The 15409-nt window shown below is 47.3% G+C and overlaps 1 protein-coding gene across 1 annotated transcript in view; it reads right to left on the bottom strand.

The window, feature by feature from the left end:
• IGFBP7 (insulin like growth factor binding protein 7) overlaps positions 1-15409 on the bottom strand; it is a 71174-nt gene that overhangs the window by 7293 nt on the left and 48472 nt on the right. Inside the window, exon 2 of the mRNA XM_081812331.1 lies at positions 1836-1945. Coding sequence (XP_081668457.1) covers positions 1836-1945 — 110 coding nt within the window. The remainder of the gene's footprint in view (positions 1-1835; positions 1946-15409) is intronic.

The raw sequence follows: 15409 nt of genomic DNA, 5'->3' as shown, positions 1-15409 counted from the left end.
TTTTTAAAAAGATTTTATTTATTAATTGACAGAGAGAGACACAGAGAGAGAGGGAACACAAGCAGGGGGAGTGGGAGAGGGAGAAGCGGGCTTTCCGCAGAGCAGGGAGCCCGATGCGGGGCTCGATCCCAGGACCCCGGGATCATGACCTGAGCCAAAGGCAGTCGCTTAACTGAGCCATCCAGGCGCCCCTTCACTGTCCTAACAGAAATTATAGCTGTAAAGGTCAGTTGGCTGGTGGTGTCTCTGCCCACCCCTACTCCCAGGCATTTTTTGGAATCACCCTGATTTCACTCCCACCAGACGGCCCCATGCGGATGATGCACCCTCGGGCCACACGGGGGACCCAGAGGCTGGCAGGTGACCCAACCTGGGTGCGAGTCCTTCTAGGGGATTGACAGTGCAGCAGGGAGAAGGGAAGCCCTCTCTCTGCTCTGGAGTCTTCAAGGGGCGATAATAATGTGAGCCTGGAGCTGCCAAGGACGCGCTGCCTAAGGTGTGGCGGCAGCTTTCGGAGGTAGAAGGGAAAAAAATGAGACCAACACATTGAGAGCCAAGAGTCAGGAACAGAGTCCTGACCACACTGTGTGCCTGGATCCAGGTGCCCTCGAGGCTGGAATCACCACTCCTCACCCTCCCTTTCTCTTGCTCAAAGTACCTGAAGGGAGCTTCTATAACTTGCAACAACATAAAGATTCTGACCATGGGAGCCAAGATCCCTCTGGAATTCCAGAAGTTGATCCTCTGGTCAGATACCAGCAAACAAAATAATCGAGAGAGAGCATCTGAGAGCTTGCTGGATGGCGAACCAGCTAAAAAGGGGTATCTGGTGACGCCTTTTCACTTAACTCTATTTCCTTTTTGTTAGCGCAAGTTTGATGACATTTACTCCATAGCGTTGTTGTGAGGCTTGACCGAGTCGAAATGTGCAAAAAGGGAAAGCATGGAAAATGACTGTGAGGTATCATTGGATCTGGCAAAGGAATGTTTTCTATTCCCTTCCACAGACAGACATGCTGGGACTAGGTCATCCTTCAAATGTGAAGACAGTTCCACAAGATAATGGCACATGAAGGGAAACGTTTCCAGGACCAGCAGCTAACATCAAGGGAGCATTAACTATGTATCTGAGCACAAGCCAAGGGACTTCACCTGCATCGCTCTATGCAATCTTTACAGAAATTATATGCCACCTTCATCATACAGGGGAGGAAACTGAGGTTTAGAGCATCCGTTCTCATTCTAGGCGGACCTGTCCCCCAGGAGACATTTGGCAGTGTCTTGCCTCCTTTTGGACTGGCCACCACTGGGGGTGGCCCACGGCATAGAGCCGCTTGAGGCCAGGAACGCTGCTAAACCTCTTACAGTGCACAGGGCAGCCCCACAACAAAGCATTATCTGGTTCGAAGTGCTAACAGAGCTCAGGGTAAGAAGCCCTGGGCTTAGAACTCTAGTGAGGTGGTTAGGGAACCCACATTCTTACCACTATGCTCTACTGTCTCCGACAGGAACACACACACTCCCGCACACACATGCTCACACTCACACGCACACACACTCGCAGGGTGGGTTTGGGTGTTCAGCATTACAGTTTTCTAGTTCCTAAGGCTCCATGCTCAGGCACTGACCACGAAAGCAGAGCGGAGACCGTTCTGGAGGTCAGTAAAATTGTTCAGTAGATCCAGGGGAGGTGTCTGGAAGATCACCACAGGGCTTCACCTTTGAGGAGCAGCAGGGAATAGAAGAGGCTAAAGGTTTTAGATTATTGCCATCGCTGGATGGCGAGAGAGGAGCTCGTCAGTCTAGGGGATCTTCCTGAAATCCATGCCACTGACCTTGTTCCAGATGAGGACAGGGGTTGGGATTCCGATGACCTCACAGCTCAAGTACACCTGGGCGCCAGTGACATTCCGGATGTCCTTGGGGGGTGTCACAATGGAAGGACCTTCAAGAGAGAACGCAAAGCCAAACGCATCTTTTTAAACAGTCTGTAACATTAGTCAGCATACTAGGAAGTAAATACTTGATTCTGTTTATGAGGCCGTCCCTCCTGTGCCTTATCTAAAGCAAACTGCAAAGACCAGCCTGGCATCCCCCTGCCACCAGCATGATTTTTAAGCTCTGCTTTGGAAATGCACACATCTAAACAAACAAAAATCAGTAGAAGAAAAATGTATTGTTTATGAAATTTTCTGCTCCCTTAAATCATGTTTAATGATTTAAATTTACCAGTTGTTCTGCATTATTGGGGATGTTCCAATTAATATAATGAAATTTAGTTCCAAAATGTTTGTTTTTCCTCTTTGCTACCAGAATTCCTCCCCCCACCCTTTTTTTTTAAGTAGGCTTCACACCCCGTGTGGAGCCCAATGCAGGGCTCGAACTCCCGACCCTGAGATCAAGACGTGAACTGAGATCAAGAGTGGGACACTTAACCGACTGAGCCACACAGGCGCCCGTTTACCAGAATTGCTATTTTTTTGGTGGGGCGGGTAATAACCAACTGCTCCTTAGGTAATGAAAGAAAAAAATCTAAGAAGATATTTGAAAATGTGCTGAGCGCTTAGAAAAGATGGCAGTCCCTATTTTAAGAAGCCTTAGGATCTGAGATCGACAAGTCAAGGTGATCAGGGAGGAATGACGACTTTCATCTCAGACAGAAACGCAGAGTGCCGCGTGCCCTGGGAGACTGCAAGGAGATACCTTTGAACAGAAGTGGCCTGGGGCTCCAGGAGGAAGGGGGAAAGAGCTTTCTTCTCAGTTTGGGGAGGCAGTGGGTTAAACAGCAGCAGTGACACGTCTACTGTGTGTGACAAGGGTGTCCAAGGACACAGCTCTTTCCCAGGCTCTAAGTGTCTAGGTCCCTGGCAGGGGCCACTGGCAAGTGGGGGAACGTGTCTAGACACTGCCTCCCTAGCCTCAGCGGGTAGGAGACCACCCAGCGAGAGCCCAGGGCCATACCTGCCCGTCCCCCCAATTCTGGAACACCTCTCTAGGACTTTTTTGTCCTACCTATCCCGTCTGGTAGGAAGGTCCTTACACAGGACCAACATTTTTTTGCTACCAAAAGGCTGGCCAAAACTATGGCTCATGTGCCAAATTGGGCCTGCCATTTGTTTTGGCCTGGCACTTAAGAGGTCTTTGTGTTTTTAAATGGTTGGGGGCGAGGGGCAGGGGGAGAATGGATATTTTATGACACGAACATTATTAAGAAAGTCACATTTCAGTGTCCATAAATTTTTATTGGAACACAGTCATGCCTCAAGTCTGGCCACTGTGGCCAGGGCCGTATGGCCTAAAACATTTACAATGGGGCCTTTTGTGGATGAAGTGCTGACCAGCTCTAATCAGCCAACCAATGCCTAAATACGATGTCACGGGAAACTCTCAGGACTTCGATCCTTTACACATTACCTGGAGCTCATGCAAGTAACCCCACCTGCGGGTCCAGCTCTGAAATGGAGCACTTTTGAAACCAACAGACAGAGCGGTGTGCTTGCTTACTGCTGGGGGGGCCCCTGCCGGTTCTTGAATGAATGAGTTAATCATTCCCTCTGAATTTCAGCTCTCCATTGCCTTGGGTCTTCCAGCCAAATAAAACGTCTAACTGTGGGGTCATCTTGCATCAGTGTCCTGGGAAAGGGACGACTTCCCCTTTAGGCCTGGAAAATTTTCTGGCACAATCAGCATTCAAAGGACACAAAATCTCCCCTTTTGCAACAGGCTATTTCCAGCACACTAATAATTTTTTGAAACAGAAAGGAAATGACTCCAGCATATAAGATTTTTCCCACTCATCTAAAGTATTAGATGCTGATTTTTTTTCTAATCCCCTGGGGTATTTTTATTTTTTCCCCTTTGTAAGAATGTGCAAAACAAAGTTCCGAAAGCTCTAAATATATTTTGCGCTTCCTTTCCTCTAACCCGGTAGGTCCGAAGAGGAAGCGTCTATCTTGGCTTTTCAGTTGCAAATGTGGATGGGGTGAGCGTGGTCATGCTGTGTTTGTGTGTGTTTCTGGTTCTGTCTCCCATGCTTCCTAGTCTGACTGAAGCAACACAGGACCCCGCAAAGGGCTGGGCCTGGCCTGACTGCACCCCAGGCTTCCTCCAGGGTCCTGGGACCCAGGGGTGGGGCTCCTGGAGAACTGGATTTGGCTGGCATCTGAACTCCTTTCGCTCACCTCTTTGCGGGCCTCTGCATGGCTCTGTCCTCCTCCCCACACACAGACTCGTCAGGATGACCTCAAAGCCCAGGCGGTCTCAAGAGATTGTTCCGAGAAGAATACTCTAGTGTTCTGTTGTGGAGGGGCTCGGGAACAAAGTTGCCTCTCATGTATTAAAAACACACAAGGAATGTAAGACTTTTTTTTTTTTACTGTGAGGTCTCAGTGCCTGAGCCTTGCAACCAACTACTTATTTTAACTTGCATCCATCTCCCTATCATCAGAACAGGTAGTGGAGTCCTCGGTCTTTGTCAGGGGGCACATTCTGGAGAGCACCTGGAGGATTTCCAGCCTGCTTTTCTGTTACAGGCCTTGAAGACATGCTATGAATTCTTCCCGTGGCATAATTTAAAAACTAAGATATTCTTAGTTTGCACGTGGTCCAATTTATCACATTTTTCTTTTATGATTAGGGCTTTATGTGTCTTGTTAAACGAAATTTTTGCCTAGCCCAAGGTCATAAAGACCTCCTATTTTCTTCTACAAACTTTATGGTTTTACCTTTCCCATTAGGTCTGTGGGCCATCTTGAATTAATTTTTGTGCATGCTATGAAGTAGAGGCCAAAGTTCATCCCATCCCCCCCCCCCGCCGCCAAGGACATCAGCTGCTTTGGCATCATTTGTTGAAAAGGCCATCCTTTTCTTGCTGAATCATAAGGGTAAATCCATTGATCATACATATATGAGTGAGTCTACTTCTGGATTCTTTATTCTGTTCCGTTGGTCTATGTGTCTGTCCTTGCACCAATAATGTCTGTGGTATAATTTAGAAATGTATTAAAAGTATAGCACTGTCTAGGATCTGCTTTTTAAATCTTCTATCCCCTGTAGTTATCAACTGCATGTACCAGGCCTCTAGAAACTAGTAGTTAAACTGAACCAACTGGATGAGAGTAACTATGTATAGGACTTGTTTTCCAAAGAAGAGCATAGTTTAGAGTAGCGAAATTCTAAGCCTATTTAGGCATGTTGTAAAGCTGTTCAAGAAGTAACACAGCAAGTTCTGTGAGTGGAAATGTAGTGCTCAAGTCACACTCTGCTTTAAAAGGTTGTAACAAATACAAACAAATTAAAAAAAAAAAAAGTATAGCACTGAATAGAGGGCAGATCCATTACATCCATCCTTTCCAGCCCTCTCCTTATTCCAAGAAGCATTACATTTCAGGAAGGGCAAGAATTCTTTCAAAACCTCTCAAGCCAGAAATACTTTGAAAGAGAGCCATCACCAGGAGATTCAAGATTAGGACAAATCAATCTGTGGGTTCCTCTTTCTCTCTCCCAACCCTTGGAATACATATTAAACCTGAGGTGAATGGGCTGAGTCAATATTTAGACCATTCTAAGAATATAAATGATCCCATCAATTCTGCTAACAGCCTATCCCAAGATTTCATACTATAAATTTTGTATTACTCAGTGAATCCAGTTGAGTTGATGGGGTGGAGGAGCAGAGGGGCCATTAGGACCCACTTGCTGCACAACATTTACAAAAACCCTTGTATATTTCATATGTCCTTAAACAAATGTCAGATTCAAGAAAACTTAATAAACAGTATCTACAACGCTAGAAAGTGCGGACCTACAGAATGCCCTTTAGGTTTTGATATGCAGTCTCTTGCAAAGCCAAGTCAGATCAATGAATGATTAGACTAATAGTCAAGAGATTGCCCAACTTCCCAGAGTTGGTGGAGGCGGGCTGGCTTCGACCTGATTTCCTGTGTTGGAAGGATCCACAGTTTCAGATTCTTTCTGTTTATGCTGTTCAGTGCTGATACCGACTGGGTCACCTACTTACTAACCTCTGCCTGGTTCTTTGCCACTCACTGGTCTGGAAATTCCCTCAGAGGATGAAGAGGGAACGGACAAACTCATGATGAAGGCAGAACACAGTGGCAGTATAGAAAGATGAGTGAGGATCCACCGTGAGAAAGAGTAAGAAAGGGACTTTATGGTGACGCACAGGGACACCAAGTGGACAGGTTTTGTATGGAAGTGAAGGGATACTGAAAATATTTTGGGCTAATGTGATGGCAGATCCAACAACACTGTACCCCTCTCCCCTGATCTAAATCACCATCACCCCACATATTCCACTGATAAGCAGTTTCACCGCCAACCATCATGAAGGTTCTGTCCTACCTCAGAAGCGAGCTCAGCAAGATGACTCTTGACCAGATAGCTTCTCTTTCCACTCTGCCTTTTTTCCAAGAAGTCCTAAGCAGATCCAGAATTTATTTCTGTTTTTAAGGGTAAAGGAAGTTTTGGTTCCCTTCAGTCAGAAAGCTCAAAAGCAGTTCCCGAGGCCGGGCCAAGGGTACCAATGTGACCATCTAAATCATGCTCAGTGTTTGGATTCCATTTGAAACAAGTTGAAGAATATTTAAATGTAGGGCGCCTGGGTGGCTCAGTTGGTTAAGCGACTGCCTTCGGCTCGGGTCATGATCCTGGAGTCCCGGGATCGAGTCCCGCATCGGGCTCCCTGCTCGGCAGGGAGTCTGCTTCTCCCTCTGACCCTCCTCCCTCTCATGCTCTCTGTCTCTCATTCTCTCTGTCTCAAATAAATAAATAAAATCTTTAAAAAAAAGAAGAAAAAAAAAAGAATATTTAAATGTATGGGGACAGACACCAGGATAGGTTTGGTTATTTATCCTTGCCTTTGTTCCAGTAAGCGCTTCAGGCTGCTCAAACATCTGTCCAGAGAATAACCGACTTGCCCAACACCCGTCTCCTCCCCTTCCCCACCCTGGGCAACTCCACACACCAACCAAGTTGCCCACAGCACTGCCCGGTGGCTGGCATGGGGCATCTACCCCAGTGCTTCCCTGCCTCAGAGACACTTATCTTTCTCAGATGACTAGACCTAAATCAGCCTACTCCATTTTCCTTTCTTACCTCTCACAACTCCGTTCTCATCCAATCGCTCTTCATCTTAGCTAAGTTCATTTTCTTGCCGCCCCCCCCCCTTTTAATAACTCTTGCCTAGTGACTTTACATGGCCTCTTCTCTTTAATGGTTCTTTGAAGGGAAGGAAGAAGAAGAAGGGAGGGAGGAGTGGAGGAGAAGCAGAAGATAGCCAGATCCTAAATGAAGCTGTAGCAAGGGAGAAGAAAGTCCTAAGTTTGGAAGAAAACTAAAATTCAATTTAATGAGTCAGTGTCACCTTAAAAGTACCTCAGAGGAGTTAGAAGTCTCCCACAGAATTTCCACCTAGATATATATCCTTTTCCTGAGCTCTTTTAAATTAAGTTCTAGACAAATGACCCACAGATTACCAGATTATTTTAGGATTATTCAATTATAACCTAGAAAGAGCTATGTTCTGAGAAACCATGAAAAATGTAGAAAAGAATTGTGGATGGATGGATTTAAATCTGGAATATTTCAATTTGATTCTGAAGAGGCTGAGAAGGGCAGTTCTCACAAAACACACAAATGTCATAGGAGAAGATCCTGAAGTGGAATTTTTAATTTGACCCACATTTTGTTCAAACCGATTTACATGAAGTTGCAGTAGAACAGAGTTAAATTTTGTTATCCTATAAAAAGCATGAAGATAATGTAAAAGAAATATGTGAACAATTTCCTAGTGTCTTACAGAGCATAAAACACTCCCCCGACTTGATCTGAGAGGTCCTCACCATGTCACCATTAAAAAAACACAAAACCAAAAACAAAGCATTCTGGGAGACAGAACACTTGGCTCTGGATCCTTGTCTGGGGCTGACAGCCAAGAGACTCCGGACAAGCCACTTACCCACTGTTACAGAAGAAACCAGGACAGGCCTGAGAAGTGAATGTACTTCTGAAATGTGTCCTAGAGCACAGCCATATGGCATCTTCAACATCCATGAGCTTTTGCAGTTCCTCTGCCTGGCTCTGGAGCTCGCATGGCCCGAAATCAGCCCAGTGACCTCCCCACCTACCTAAATGCAATGTCTGTTGGGGTTAATGCAGAACATGAAATCAGCCATAATACCTGGCTTGCTAAAATGTAACACGGGGGGCCGCTGGGGGCGAGGGAAGGTTTCAGAGAAGGGCGTGGGCCTTTGTGATGCCAGGGCCCGCGTGACCACTCTGCCATTGGAATGCCCCACGGAGTTGCCTTGTCCGAAGCTTTCTCAGCGCAAACAGCCGCCCTGTGATCTAGGACATGTATGCATTGTCCCTTAGGCTATGTTTAGCAGAACTCGTAGAGCATATCATATCTTTCCTGTAAACAGATCCTCCCAGTTTCAGTAAGACCCCTTGTCACACATCACATGCTTGAGACACAGTGATAAGGATTTGTGATTATCCTGAAGGACCCAATAAAAGCGGGAGCAAAGAAGAGCAAAGGGTCTTTGTCCCTGAGCGTTGACCCCCTTGCCTTCTCCTCTCTTTCACGGCAAAGTTTGGAGTCATCTTTCATCCGTCGGCACAGGGATTGCCGGCCATTCTCGGCACATGTACGCGACTCATGACAAAGTTCATTCTCCCAGGAATGAATAAAATAGAGCTTATAAAGGTTTCAACTGTTACCTAGTGAGCCAATCTTTTAATCTGAAAGAGCTGCATAGAAGATGTCAGGAGAGGTCATGTTCTGAAGCTGAATATATTCCACTGGAAAATAGTCAAAAGTCAAATTTTCCCCAATAGTCAATTTTTGTCCCATTTTATTGCTATTACATTCAATCACGTATTTTTTTTCATTGCTTTCATTTCCCTCATCATCTCTTCCATTTTCACCCTCCAAATCCGCTTTTCTTACTTCTACCCAAACTCATTCCCATGCTCACCCACCGTTACATGCTCATTACTACGTTGAAGTTTTACTTACGATGATGTGCTGGCCTACTTGGGATGTCCTTCCTCTCATCTATTATCTATGCCCTATCCTTTGAAGGTCTACGGCTGAATTGTCACCCTCCTTTGGCATTAATGATAGCTAAGATTCCCACTTACTTCTCTGAAATCCTCTTGCGTTCACAGTTAGTGCCACATAGCTTAACGCATCATTGTTCTCTTGTGCTTACCCCAGCAGGGCTAATTGAAGATGCCAGTGCCCAGATGGAGTCAGAACGGAGCCAGAAACTCTGGAATCAGATGTTCTTTGTGTTCACTGGAAGGAGGGACAGCCCAGATTGTATGCAGTGGGTAAAGGGCAGCAGTAAATTCAGAACATAAAGGGATTGGCCATATGGAACTGAGTAGATAGCCACTGTCTTGAAAATGCACCAGTGTACGTGCTGCTGAGACACCTAGCCAAAATGATGCTAGAACCACTTCTTCTTTACCAGCTGGCAGATTATTTATCATGATTTTCTGTAATCCTCCACTTGACTTTCTCTTCCATCAGCAATGTTTCTTGGCTACTGCCCACACACTGACCTGTTTGTGTATGATCAGGAGATGCAAATTAATTTGTATATATTAGTCACAAAGTCCCACCAAGGAGGGTAGGTCTGCTGGGGGGAAAAGATCATCAATCATCCTCATGTGAAAAAAAAAAAAAGGGGTTTCTGCATCATGTTGGGTTATATGATGGACATTATAGCTCTGAGTACTTACCAACATGGCTAAGACAGTCAAGTATAAAGACGTCACTACATTACAGTAGATTTGCAAACTATGCTCATCTTGACTCTTAACGATGCCAAATCTTGGAATAGTTCATACACAGTATGTGCATTCATACCAAAAAAGGAGAGTTTAAGAAAGAACTATGATACCACATATGGAGATGAAGAGTTCAGACACCTTGGCAAAAATCCCCAGATTAGGTTCTGATAACACATTGAAGGGAAAAACACTAAACAAAAGTACAAACTAGGAAAAGAATAGTAGGAAGGCACTATGGCCAAGAGGGGGAAGGGGATGAAACACGTGAAAACTTCCTGATATTAAATAAGGGGAAGCAGTAGCTCTATGGCTAATTAAAGAGCAGAGCCATCTGCCAAGGCAAGTCATTTTGGGAACTTCCAGAGGTGGGGTGATGAAGCAGCTGAACCTGGATATGGGAATCTAGCACACAGTCAAGGGTGTCAGCAGAGGACTGCAAGGGCAGGAAGAAAAAGTACTAAATCTCAAGCAGCATAGGCCAGGTTTCATTTCAGGGTTTTAGTTTAAGGCAAACTCATCTGGTTATGGTAGCTACTGTCAGTCATTTACACTTTAGCGTGAACGAAGATCCAATAGTTTATAATGATGGGGCCCTGTCAAACACTGCTGGGGTCAAGAGTGTGTAAGAATTGCTTCCTCTCCTCCAAATATAATCTACTGGGATAGGATGGGGGATGCTGCACAGTTTAGACTAAGAACAAAATGCTGGGGAGGTAACAGACTATATAGTGAGTTTGGAGCATGGACCTTGGAATCAGGGATTTTGTTTGAGCACTTCAAGTCATGTGACACTGCTCAAGTTATTTAACTTCTCCCAGTTTGTTCATCTTGAAATGGGATAACAATATCAAAATCATTAGATTATTGGAAGGATCAAACAAGATACAGCAATGAGCCTGGTACCCGGGGCACGGGGTAAACAGTAAGTATTATTTCTCACTTCTGTTTCAACGTAAATTCCTTATGACTGGAGCTGATAAAAATCATTTATTCAGAATGACGACAACACAGCACTTGGACGTGGGATGGCTAGGGGAAGGAAATGGCATCTGGGTAGGCCCTGAAGTTCAGAAGTAGGGCTCTGTCAAGGCAGAGGTGTGGAGGCAGGGAAACAGCTGCTTTTGCAGGCAGGAGAGCGGGCACAGCGGCGTGGCTCCGGGACAGCGTGCTGCACCGAAGGGCAGCGGCGGCAATCCGGTGCAGGGCACCGCGGAAGGTGGAGGGCATGGGGCTTCACGGGCTAGTGTGGCTCTGAATGTCGGAGAGGCAGGATTCAAAGGGCATTTTAGGACATGGTTTTGAAGGCCTCTGCAGGAGGATTAGGACAGGGTGGGGGTTAGGGGGCTAAGTCAGGGTTGCAGCTATGGGAACAGAGAGGAGAGCGGCAGCCTGGAGAGAGTATTCAGGAGGAACTAAATCCATCCATCCAGTAACTGACTGGGTGCAGGCAAGTGGGGGCTGAGCCCTAAGCTGTGGGGCTAAGAGGAGGCTCCTACACATGAGCAGGAGCAGGCTGGGGAAGGCACCGGCCTGGAGAAGGGGGAAAGGACGGATTTGAGGTCAAATTTGCTGAAGTTGAGGTACCATCTGGGCACTAAGGTCTGAACCCTATGGAAAGAGAAGAAAGGATACAGACTGTGGGGACCAGCAATGCCAAGGTCAATACCATCCAGTTTACATTTTAGCCCTGGGAAGGCTAGGTAGTAGGTTCCTTCGTAGAGAAGAAGACAGCTTTGGCTCCCCCTCCCATGGGCAGCTTCTCTGCGAGAATTAGCTGGCTTCTGACCACGTGACCATCCCCTCCTTACCCAGGGCAGAGCAGTAGACAGCTAAGGTATAGTTTAGCCATGAGCCACTCTGAGAGCAGACCGCCCAATGACAGAACCCTGGTGACGGCGTACACAGATCCTGGGAATGACATTTCCTGACTCACAGTTACCTCTGGGCTTTAATGAGACACTCCATTATGGCTCTAATCTTTGATGCTGAAAATCTTCTTAGAGTGTATTAGTCCCCCCCCCCTTTTTTTTTTACTATAGTAAATATCATAGTATTCACAAGTCATTCTATGATGATTGTAAATCTTGCAGGGTCTCACAATTTTCACTGTAAGTCTGACCATGGAACATGAACAGAAAGTTCCTTCTTGCAATCTGCTGCTTACAAACAAATCTCTTATTTTGACAATTTTTTCCTTATTCCTTTCCCCTAACTTGGGTCTCGCACAAGAAGGAGTCGGGTACTGACCAAGGGTGTGACCCCAGGGAGGGGGACTGCCACCCACAGGTGATTCTGGTACACATGGGATGGGGTGACCTCAGAGGGACCCTGCACGACGGGTTCATATGTGTAAGGTGGGGCAATCACTGTGGTAGCCACGCGGTAGGTTAGCTAACCTGGGCTGGGTCAGCAACGATGCCAAGGGATGAGTTCATGGATTCAGCAGGGCTCACACAGAAGTTGGAATACCTGAACTACCATCATACTACCAGACTGACTGATGTCCATACAAGTTAAATTAGCGGGCCAGATTTTTATTTGGTTGGAGCACATGGAAGGACTGACTTTATATGGAGTACCATGATAAAGGGCAACTCCCTAGTTATGTGGGTGTCTCTTGTTAATGTGGTCTTGGAAATACTTTTTCTCTGCATTTCACGGGCCTGTCCTGTCCAGACTATGACTCACCTTAAATCCAACATATGAAAAATGTTGGTTGCTTGTTCCTATTTCATAAGCACAGAAATGGGTGGGAAGTTTCCATCGGGGCGGGGGGGTTCTTTTTTGCCACCTGATTCTGGGATTCCTAGAAACCTAGACAGTGAGCTCCCCCAGGATGCTTCACCTTTGAGCCCCTGCCCACTCCCTTTCCCCTCCATACACACCCAGGGCCTGGCACTGTCAGGCATCAGGAAATGTTTCCTGAGCCAAGGTGTGAGGTAAAAGTCTTTCGGACCCTAGAGGTCACCCTCCCTCAAAGCTTTGTCTTTGCCCACAGGCCTTGCGCTAACAAGGGCTACGGTCTGGTTCGTCCCAAAGAAACAGATGTTCTTGATCCATGCCGTTAGCTCCGCTCTGCCCAAGAAGAGGCTGACACTGGAGAAGTCCCAGCAAACCCCCCCAGCCAGGCTGACCGCTCTGGAAGCAGCCTGGGGGGCGGACAGGCCAGCACAAGAGTCACCCGTTCAGACTAGGAATTATCAAAAAGAGCAGACGGGTTCCATCTGCACAGCGGACCTCACAGAGGGCCGTCTGCAGAAAGCAGCCAGACACGGAGCTGACGGGGTGAGCTCCAGCCGCCAGGACCTGGCCTTGGGAAGGCTTCCAGCACCTTCCCCGGGGCTTGCCGATCCTGCCTGCACACTGCACTCTCCCTGCTCCCGGGAAGAGTCAGCACCCACGCCCGGGCGCGCTCCCAGAGCTTCTCACTGGTCTGGGCGTGGGGTCTGGCACTGGTGTGTGCAGAAAACTCCCCAGGCAGGAGCACTCAGTTACAACACAGCTTCTGAGCCAGAGACACTCAGAGAAGGCGGGAAGTGAGAGGAGAGGCCAGGAGGACAGACTTGAAGACAGACCGCTACCAAGCCTCTTCAGGGAGAGGCCGAGGACCCCTGGGAGGTGCAAGTGTTGGGGAGAGAGACAGTCTGGGGAGTCGGCTCGGTGAAGGGCATGGAAACCGGAGAGTAGCGACACTCTGGCTGCGGTTACTACTGTTCTAGCCATACTGGCGGGGCGGGCAATGGGCCGTGTCTGAAGCTTTGTCAGGCTCCGGGTTGCCCAGGCTCCTAGCAGTTCTCCTTCTATGTCATTTTCCTAAAACAAAGCCGCTGGTTCTCAGCCCCGCCCCTGCCCCTCTGCTGCCTCCTAACTCCTTACCCTTCCCGGCAGGCGGCGCCCTTAGCTGTGGGTCCTACTGAAAATCCCACTAAAACGGGGCCCTTGCCCTTTGCTCGGCTCCGTTAAGACACATTGGCCTTGGTCTGAAGAGGGCCAGGAGCAGGGTCCCAGGACCCCATGTGTGAGAAAAGAGCCCCCTGCGGGAGGGGCCGGGAGGGGCTGCCGAGGAATGGAGCACAGGGCATGCTGTGCCCGCGGCTGGCGGTTTTACCTGGTGAGGTTTTTGCCCTTTAGGCCCCAGCCTCGCTCTGTCTTACAGCTCATGGTTACAGTTGCCTCCTTGGCCGACAACCCCAGACGTTCATCAGCCGCCCACAAACAGCTCCCCCTGTTCTTTCTCAGTGTTCTTGCCTTGCACGGTGCCCTCTGGCTATTTTCTATACTCCACTGTGATGTCCACAGACTGGAAAGCTCTTAGCTATTTGCCCCAAGACTCCGCCTTTGTTTATAGCTGCTTTGCTGAGTGTTCTCAGATTTCCTCCGAGCTTCCTGATGTTCTGCATGTTCTAGTGCTGCCCCTAAGGCTCAAGCTAGAGCAGAACACTCTTCCAACCTTGTGAGCTAGTTCTTGTCTGTGTGTCTTGGGTACTTGGTACGTGTGCCACTGGGTACTTGTTTTCTGTGTTCCGGCGCGAGTGCAAGACATTCTTCCTGCCTGCTGGGAGGAAGTTCACATCATAGAAGGTGCTAGATGTGGATGCAGTGCACCATCTGGATTTGGAGGAGCTAGACTGTTCGATGGGGCCCAGAGGTGCCCAACAACACTACTCTGAAAATCAGAGAGATGGGTATGTCTCGCTGATCTCAGAGTAGGAGTGGGAGAACTTTGAATAAGGATTTCGAATTTTTCATTAGTGAGGCAAATCATGTTTGCTCTTACCGGCTGGAGGACAACCTGGAGCCCTCTGGGTGGGTGTGAGCTGTGACATATGGGAAGCAGGTAAAACAAAGCTATGCCAATGCACAGGGGAGTAATTACTCCAGAAGAAGGGACCCTTGGGACACGGGAATGCTCTTTGCTGCTCTTACCAGTAGTTATAGGACCAGACATCTCTACTTTGGCACGTTATTTGTAGGCAGTGATTATTTTTCTGTAATTAGTGGTGTTATGTTTTTTTTTTTTTCTTGAGTTGAATTTTTCTTCTTTTGTTTTCCTCAAGTTGTTAATTCTTTTTACAATGAAGGAAAAAACAAGGAGAGTTTTCATGGTTTCAATAGTAGATTTGGTTTTAAAAGTGAGGATACTGTATCTTTGTGAGGACTGGGAGCAACGGCATGCCAAGTATCCTACAGGTGAGGTGACACCGGGGAAAAGCCTTGCCCCTCGGAACCAGCCTTTTCCTCCACAGGTGCTCCTTCTAGAACCACCACCAGGTCTAGGCTTGGAGAGCTTAGTCTTTTGTTTCAGTAGAGAAAAATAATTTCCTCATTGAGCAGCTGAGACTTCAGATTTGGCACCTCTTCAGAGTGACCACACATAAAAGTAGGAAAACTCATTCTTTATAAACTTGGGGAAGAAAATATCCTTAATCTTCCTGAAATTGACGTAAAAGCTGCAGTTTATGTGCCCTCAGTCCCTGCCTTTTGAATACATTGTCGGGAAATCTCTCCAGCAAATCGTGTGACCTCTTTAGGAAGCTGGAGTCTTCAAAGACGAGGCCTGTTCACAAGGGAGTTCATGCTTGTTCTG

This window comes from Leptonychotes weddellii, chromosome 2, assembly GCF_054177405.1.
Source record: "Leptonychotes weddellii isolate Sample4059 chromosome 2, ASM5417740v2, whole genome shotgun sequence".
Classification (NCBI taxonomy): Eukaryota; Metazoa; Chordata; class Mammalia; order Carnivora; family Phocidae; genus Leptonychotes; species Leptonychotes weddellii.
Note: the sequence above shows the minus strand (reverse complement) of the source record. Positions and strands in the feature narration are given on the sequence as shown.